At 29.6% G+C, this 9,271-nt stretch overlaps 1 protein-coding gene across 1 annotated transcript; it reads left to right on the forward strand.

Moving 5' to 3' along the window:
- The first annotated feature begins 2,379 nt into the window (after nt 1–2,379).
- Nucleotides 2,380–4,672, forward strand: LOC133832996 (protein FAR1-RELATED SEQUENCE 5-like). The gene is made up of 4 exons (XM_062263263.1): nt 2,380–3,427; nt 3,751–4,386; nt 4,502–4,524; nt 4,667–4,672. Exons 1-4 carry the CDS (start codon nt 2,380–2,382, stop codon nt 4,670–4,672), a joined length of 1,713 nt encoding a protein of 570 aa, XP_062119247.1.
- The last annotated feature ends 4,599 nt before the right edge of the window (nt 4,673–9,271 follow it).

A 9,271-nucleotide genomic window follows, 5' to 3' on the forward strand; every position in this document is an offset into this window, starting at 1 on the left:
AGCAAATTTCATGTTGTTTATGTTAGCCAATGTGTGAAATGTTCGGTTTTGAGACAAACTGAGAATTTCGATCTCGGACCGAAATGGAAACTCTAACCAAGTAAATTCTCAGATAAAATATTATTGGAAATGCATTATTGCGGAAAAATATTAATGGGCATAAAATTATTGAATTATTTTATTTTAATTTCTAAAAAATGTGAGTTTATGTGTGAAAAATCTTTAAAAATGCATTTTTTTGAAAAATGCTCATTTAGCCAGAAATGTAAATTTGGATAATTAAATTGAGAATTTATAGCAAATGGCCCAAATTAATTGCATTTGAAGCCCAATGTCCCAATTTTAAAAATGGTAGAAAAATGGCCTTTTTAGATGATTAATTTACTAATTTACCCCTGCTGTATCATTTATATGATGTTTCTCAGCAACACCACGTGAAGATGAGAGTGATACAACCAAAAAAAAATTCTCAGCAAAAAAAGAAAAAAAGAGACAACGAGAAGGAGAGGGAGAAGTCGATTTACAGCATTTCTTCCTCCATTTTTTCCGGTAAAGAAGAATTTTGGTTAACTTTCACTTGTTTCATATTGTCCTCTTCATCTTTACAGCATTTTCCATTTTCTTTTCAGTGTTTTGAAACAAAAATTAAAGTATATTTGCTTTCTTTAGGCCATCATCCAATATTTCGGATCATTCTTCCATTTTTCCACAAATCTAGAGGTATTTCTCTTCCTTTTCATTATTTTTTGTTTTTCTTTTTGATTAGTATACGCATTTTCCTATGTAAATGGGTCAGAGACTATTTGCAATATTATATAAACTGAAGTGTTCTTGCTAAATTAATTGCTCAAATATATATAACTTGATTGGTGATATTATATAAATTGAAATAAACATTTTTTTCTCTTCCTTATATTCTGAATTGCTTATTCCCATTCATGTGATATTATATATACTGAATTGCTTAATGACATTCATGCGATATTATATTGAATTGCTTATTCTCATTCATGCGATATTATTCAAATTGAAATGAACAATTATTTCTCTTCCATATATTCTTTGTACGGTTCAGGAACATTTCTGTTTTAGGTGGCCATCAATCTAGCATTGATTGATTTTGTCTCTGGTATTGTTTCTGTGAAACCATTGTGGCCTAGAACTAAATGCATTTTCAGAATTGTATATTTTTAATTTATCTCTACATATGTTGTATGTAGACAATAAGTAATAGCATACAACCCATTATGGATAACAATTTTGATGAGGTTCAACAAATTTGGTTTTAACTTTGTATTATTGTTATAGCCAAAGACTTAGATGTGTTTGCAATGAACCCTCCAAGGAGAGTTTAAAAGAAGTTCTTATAGCTCTTCAAGCTTTTAGTTTGCATCTCAAAGCTAAATGAATAAGGCTTTAATTTAAGTGCAATTTTAATATTTTGTCATTTGGAGTTACTATTTAGGATTCTTATAATTTTCTCTTGGAATCTGTATTGAGATATACTAATGAATGATTTCTGGTTATTTTTTTTGTTCCCTCTGCATCTATGTCAGCATATGTATTTTATATCCTAGCATCTAATACAAATGGACTGATTTCTTGTGCCACCATTAGCTTTTTTGTTATTATTATTAATTTTAAAAGTTTTATGTGTTAAATATTAATGGGGTCTTCATTACAAATTGGCAATTTAAGTCACTTGGCTTGAAGTCTTTTGTACTCCCAGCTGTCCATTTTGTACTGATTTGCTTCTAAACACAAGACTATTAATTTTGCCTCACAATTGTTTATGATTATATTTTAATGATTTCCTTGGAAGGGTATATGTTTTTTTGAGAATCTTTGCTTTGCTTATATGGTTTCTTTCTGAGTTCATAAAGTGCAAAAATACATGGTGGTGTTCTAAATGCTAGAGTGGTCAAATAGTTTTGTGAAGCAAATATAATAAGACATGCCAATTTGAGTTTCTTTTCCACAACTCAACTCTTCCATCAATGAAAGTCTCTTTTAAGTTGGTTTTGTCATCATATATTTGATCAAAATTCTGAATTAAATAGGCTATTTAACCATTGGAAGGTGCCCATGAAGTTTAGTTGCAATATAAATTATTAAATGTGCTTGTTGAAATGTATTAAATGGGTTTGTTGAAATGTATTTGATTGATATATCTGTTTTGTGCGGTGTCATATACCACACTTGGTTTGCCAATATTATTCCAATTTTTTTCTCCTTTTTATGTTGTATATAGTTTCATAATTTTGGTATATTTATTTTAATATCTTATATTATTTTACTTTCTAGCATGTGTAATAATGTTGTGGTATACTAAGTTGTGTTTTCTAATCTTCCTTCTTTCTTATAATTTTTTTTCCAGTTATGGGAAAGGTTCCTATTACAATATTGTATGATGGACATTGGAATGACAACGAAAAATTCGCGGGTTATAGGTTGACAACTATGTTGCTTAACGACAATGCCACATTTTTAGATGCTTTACAACTATTGTATAAAGAGTTGCCTCTAAAGTTGGATTGTCGTCGCCACTACATTAGGATTTTTGTTGATATGAACCTTGGAGAGAATGGAAATAATATTTTAGAGGTTATGGGTGATAGTGGTATGAGTTGGTACCTACATATGGAAAAATCTGATAAAGAAATGAAATACCCACTCATTGTAAGTTTTGAGGAGCGTCCAATGGTTGAACTAATTCAAAAGTCCATTGAGAATAATCGTTTGTTGTTGGAGTCTGTTACTGATCACTCCTCTATAATGGAATCAGATTTGTCTTCAAAGTTTGGCACAAACTTTGAAGTAGGTTCATCGTCAAATTCTCATGGTGGGAGCAATGGTAGTTCAACTGTTCTAAGTACCAACATGAACAATTCTCCAACTTCAGAAAACGTAGACTCTATATTTGTAGATCCCATTGGATTGGAAGATCTGAAAGTCAAATACCTCTTTGAAAATAAAGAAAAGTTGAAGACTGCATTAGGGTTGATCTCAATTAAGAAAAATTTTGAATTTGTGACTATTAAGTCTAACCAAACTAGATTGGTTGTCAGATGTGTAGTTCCAAATTGTGAATGGTACATGAGGGCTTCAAAGTATGGAAATGGAGATTTTTGGATGGTAAGGAAGTATGTCAAGGATCATACTTGTCCAATTGATGTTGTGTTAAATGATCAGCGTCAAGCTACTAGCAAATTAGTGAGTGATTGTGTAACTAACTTGCTAAGAGATGATGCAACAACATGTCCTAAAAAGATAGTAGCTCATATGTTGAGAGAATATGGGGTCCGTATTAGTTACTTCAAAGCTCGTATGGCAAAGGAAAAAGCATTGGAGGCATTACAAGGATCTGCTGATGAGTCATATGCTCTATTGCCATCATATCTCCATGCTCTAAAGTCTTCTAATCCTGGTATGTGATTGTTTGGTTTGTAATTTTTTGTTTTGTTTTTGTGTATGTCTTTATGGTGTAGTTTTTTTTATTGATATATCTATATATTTTTCTTTAATAAAATATGTTTATGATGTACTCAACACATATTTCAATAAATAACACATATTTCTATGTAGTTTTTTTGTTATTTATTGTTTATCATGTTTAGTATATCAGTTTTTGTCATCAGTATATATATTTTTTCACCTATAGTATATGTGTTTCCTGTACTGAGTGGGAAAAACAAGCCATCTTTTTATATAAATTGCGTTTATGATTTGTACAATCATTTCCATTTGTAGGCTCAGTGGTTGATTATCAAACTGATGATGAAGGCAGATTCTTGTATATGTTCATGGCATTTGGAGCTTCCCTTGAAGGATGGAAGTATTGTAGGCCAGTCATATCAGTTGACGGAACATTTTTAACAGCTAAATTTGCAGGAACATTGTTCATGGCATGTGCCATGGATGCCAATAATCATATATTCCCAATAGTTTTTGGCATCGGAGATTCTGAGAATGATTCTTCTTGGATTTGGTTTTTCCAAAGATTAAGAGATGCATTAGGATCTCGAGATAATCTGGTTATTGTTTCAGACAGACACAGGAGTATTGAGAATGCAATATCTACTGTGTATCCAGATGCAGAACATGTCTTATGCACCTATCATTTGTTGAACAACCTAAAATCTGCATTGAAGTTCAAGGGCCATGATGTGCTATTTGAGAATTGTTCAAGAGCTTATTTAAAGATTGACTTTGAGTTTTATATGCGCCAAATGGAGTCAATCAAACCAAGAATTCGTGAATATCTTCTTCAAATTGGATATGAGAAATGGGCTAGATCATATTCTACTAGAAGAAGATACACCATTATGACCTCAAATATATCTGAAAGCTTAAATTCTGTTTGGAAAGAAGCTAGAGACTTTCCTGGTATATGTTTGATTCGGATTTTTTTTTTCTGGTTTTCATTTTTTGTTTGTTATCTATTGTTTGGTATATTCATTTTCTATTATGGTATATTGTATTTTGTAACTGGTATATTGAGAAATATACAAGATGCAGCAAAAAGTATTGCTTATTTTATTTGTTAAACTAGAAAAAAAAATTATAAAGTTTATGGTATATGATTTCTAGTAGCATGTATATGTATGTAATATATATATATATATTGTATTTACATATTAATCTAATGTTGTTTCTTAACTATCAGTTGTAGTTTTATTGGAAAATTTAAGGCAAAAGGTTCAAAATTGGTTTGATACACGTTGTTTGGAAGCAGCAAGCACATTTACAAGGTTGTCAAAATGGGCAGAAGACCAGCTTGTTGAGCAAAATCGTCTAGGTAGAACTATGAATGTAAGTCAACTTTAGCTATATCTTTTATTTACCTATGTATATATTTTTTTACCAATGACAATATATATATAGTACCCTTAGTGCACATGTTTCAATATTGATTAATGTTTTTCATACTCAGGTATACTCTGTTGGTCATCAAATTTACCAAGTTGTTGATGGTAACTTAGAATTTGTTGTTGAAATTCTAAAGCGCAGTTCACTTGTCACAAGTGGGACTTAGATGAAATCCATTGCTCGCATGCATGTGCTGCCATAAGAAAAGCAAACTTGTGCCATTATACTTATGTCTCTGACTTTTACATGAAGGATGTTTTTGTGAGCACATATAATGGAATAATCCATCCAGTGGGAAGTCAAAAGTTTTGGGATATTCCTGATATTGTCAAAGATCATGTTGTGCTGCCACCCATTGTAAGGAGAAGAGCTGGCAGACCAAAAAAGAAGAGGATTCCTTCAGCTAGTGAAAAAAGGAGGCAAATCAAGTGTGGTAGGTGCAATGAAAATGGACACAATCGTAAAAGATGTAGAAATGCTATTCATGTGAAGATGAAATCTATGAAGAGGTTGAAATCTTGTGTTCATCCTCATTAAACATTCACTTTAGTTTTACCACTTTGAGTTGACTATTTGTTGGATTTGGAACATCAGGATGTTTTCCACTAATAATTTGGCTACATTCAATTGGTTATAGGTCATGTTAGAAATATGAGTGTGTTCAATTAATTGATGACATTTATCTTTGAAAGTGTTATATCTCAATTAGATTTGATGTTTCAAATATATTATGGTATCTTCTGTAATCAAATTTAAAATGGTATATAAGTTTAAAAGTATATTTGTTATTTGAACTATGGTATATGACAGTGGCTATTGCTTATGGTTTATTAAAAAAAAATAGGGTACATATATTATTATTTATTGTAGTATATCACAACACTTGTTGCTTTTGATTACATATAAAAAAAATTATGGTATATATGTTATTTGTGTTACAGTATATCAGATATAGAAATATCTGAAGAGATTTTTTTTTTTTTTGTACTTTTCATTAGCATGGTCTATCTTCTATTTGTATTACGGTATATGTATTTTGTATGTATAACTTGCAATAGAAAAAAATCTGGTATGGCACATAAGTTTACAAGATCGGTATATCTATTATTTGCTTTACAATATATCACTGTTATTGTTTTCTTACAATACCTTTATATATATGTATGTTGTGGTATAGGAGTTTATTAAAATAGTATATCTATAGTGAACACCAGAATATTATTTATTTCTTAAAGTATATCACTTTGTATATATATATATATTGTGGTATATGAGTTTAATATTATAGTATATTTATTTTGAAAACTAGTATATTAGTTTAGGTTAATTTTATTTAGCTATAAAAATAAAAATATGGTATATATATTTGGGGTATATAAGTTTAAAAGTATGGTATATATGTTTTTCGTATAATGGTATATCATTGTTTCTATTGCTTCTCGTAAATTAAAAAAATTAGCTTATGTCAAATATAAGTTAAATAATTTCATAGGTATATAGTTTTAAAATGATTATAAGAATGTTTTTTTCTATGGTATATTAGAACTCATGAATGGTAATTTCTTTATGTTATGGAGAAACATTTTTTTTAACTATGGTTTTATTTGCATGGTATATATGTTATTTGACTTGTAGTATACCATATTCAAGTATCCATATCAATTAATTTTGTTAAAAATAAAAAAATACATTTATATATATTATTTATACCATGTTTTATTTTTTATTTGTTTTATGTTATACCATATGATAAAAAATAAAAAGTAAAAGCTTTTGGCATACATGTTTAATAGTATAGCATATCTATAATTTATATGACAGTATATCATAATTATTAATAGCTTGTCTTTTCATATATTATAGTATATAAGTTTACAACTTTGGTATATCTTTGGTTTGTCTAATGGTATATAAGTTTACAACTTTAGTATATCTGTGGTTTGTCTATATTTGTTGTGTTATACGAGTTTATTAAAAATAGTATATCTATAGTGAACACCAGTATATTAGTATAATTGAATAACATCTTTTAACTAAGATATCTTTTAATTACATATGGATATCCAACTTTTTGTAAGGAAATATTAAAAAAAAAGTTGTTCGTATGTGGTAAGTTTACAAAACCATTTCTGTATCGCTATTAGTATTTCTCCTATGTTTTTCCTTTCCCCAAGCATAAAGCTCCACAGCTAACTTTTCACGAAAGAATCGCATTTTTTGGTTTGTGATATCTTTTAAACTATTGTTCGACACCAAAGCTTCAGCTCTCTTGATGACAAACATTCCACAATCAAATCTGCATTAGACAATTGACACAAAAAAAGTAATATTTTTTTCTAAAAAAAACAAGATATAACAGATGACAAAGCATATATACAACAAACAAAAGTGATATACAAGAGCTTTTGTACTAGAGACAAATAACCCCATCATTTTAACAAAGCTAAAATATAAAGATATATACTAAAAAGTCTGGCATACATCTAATAAGATTCATTTTTATTCAAAGTTTGCAAAAAAATATTTAAACTTACCCATTTTGTTGAACTTCCAAGTCTTCCACAAATTCCATATCAAAATCTCCTTCTTCAATATTTTTCCTTTCCTTGTAAAAATTTATAGATTGTAGAAGCATGGGTATCATCATTGAGTATGCAGTTACAGCTGTCATGACATTCTTCTTGTGCCCTTTCCCAGCCATGCTATCATATATTTTAATCTTTTTCCTCTTCAAGACGATTTCAACAAGCACCCAATGGTACATATCGCGTATGTAAACAGGGCTATAGATAAAGTCCACATTAATCTATGGTGTAGGAATTCTCATTTTCTTCCCATTTGCACAATTCAGTAGGTAAGCATAAGGCTTTTTTTCCCAAGAGAATTGTTCGCTTGGATTGTTGATATATGTCTCCCAAGCTTTGTTGATGTAGCGATCACATATGGCATCCATTGTTGTGCACCTTGTGTTATTATGTCTAAATTTTTTACGCAAATAATAGAACACAACATTCATATGCTGAAAGAACAATAAGTTAATATTATTAAATGCATCTGTTAAGATAGAAGCATGGAAGAAAACATGACAAATATACCATTCTTCAAAAAACATATACAAGAAAATAAAAAGGAGCAAGACAAATATATCATTCATCAAAAAGCATACAAAAAAAAAAAGAGCACAAGTAAAATATACTATTATTCAAAATACATATACCAGAAAATAAAAAGATCACAAGACAAATATACCATCCTTCAAAATACGTATACTAGAAAATACATATACCATTATTCAAAATATATATACCATTATTCAAAATACATATACTAGAAAATAAAAAGAGCACAAGAAAAATATACCATCCTTCAAAATTCATATACTAGAAAATACATATACCATTATTCAAAATGCATATACCAGAAAATAAAAAGAGCACAAGAAAAATATACCATCCTTCAAAATTCATATACTAGAAAATAAAAAAGAGAAAAAGATAAATATATCATTATTGAAAATACATATACCAAAAAATACAAAAGAGCAAGACAAATATACCATTATTCAAAGTACATATACCAGAAAACAAAAAAGAGCACAAGACAAATATACTATTATTCAAAATACATATACCAACAAATAAAATAAATAAACTAATGCAGCAGCAATAACAAATACTCCAGTCCAAAGGATAAGTTTTGCAAATAAAAATATACATTATATGAGGCAAAACACAGAAGAAAAGAAACTTACATAATCACTAATACATTTTATCGGCGACCATATATCATAGAACCACATTTTGTGCTTCACAACATCTTCCACAAAGTTAAATGGTGGATCAATCGCTTCCTTTTCTACATATGTCCTATAAAAGAACAGATAAAATGATCATTATATGTAATTAAATTTTTAATATTTCTTAAATTAAAATAGTGAATAATTTTACCATTTTCGTTCATCGAAACCTTCTTTCAGCCACTTTGCAAAATCCTTACATAATGTTAGTGCTGGTGGTTTGTCGATCTCATCTGTAAATGGGTGATTTACTATGTTTTGTTCATCTTCTAAAGTTGAGGCTTGCTGAAATGGTGAGGCTTGTTTCAGTGGTGGAACTGCTTGAAGTGGGTAGACAAGCAATGGAACTTGCTGAAATGGTGAGATTTCTTCAAGTTGTTGGACTGCTTGAAGTGGGGAGACAAGCAATGGAGCTTCCAAAGGTGATATCCCTAAATCAAAAGAAGGTTGAGAGTGTTTTGGTGTTGTGGGAGTGTCTGGCTTTGCTCTCTTTATACGTGTACTCTCTCCTTTAGCTGACCCAAACTTCGTAGTGTATGGTGACGTTTGAGCAATTCCAGGTTTTATTGCCTTTTTCCAAGCTCCTTGGGTTCTTCAAAAACCTAT

The sequence above is a fragment of the Humulus lupulus genome, chromosome 4 (assembly GCF_963169125.1).
Source record: "Humulus lupulus chromosome 4, drHumLupu1.1, whole genome shotgun sequence".
Classification (NCBI taxonomy): domain Eukaryota; kingdom Viridiplantae; phylum Streptophyta; class Magnoliopsida; order Rosales; family Cannabaceae; genus Humulus; species Humulus lupulus.

What these genes read in the sequence shown, in the direction of transcription:
- LOC133832996 (XM_062263263.1), top strand. Translation starts at nt 2,380, where the DNA reads ATGGGAAAGGTTCCTATTACAATATTGTATGATGGACATTGGAATGAC. An exon ending in TCTAAAGTCTTCTAATCCTG is followed by an intron (nt 3,428 to 3,750) that starts GTATGTGATTGT and finishes TTCCATTTGTAG; the next exon opens with GCTCAGTGGTTGATTATCAA. An exon ending in AGAAGCTAGAGACTTTCCTG is followed by an intron (nt 4,387 to 4,501) that starts GTATATGTTTGA and finishes TGGTATATTGAG; the next exon opens with AAATATACAAGATGCAGCAA.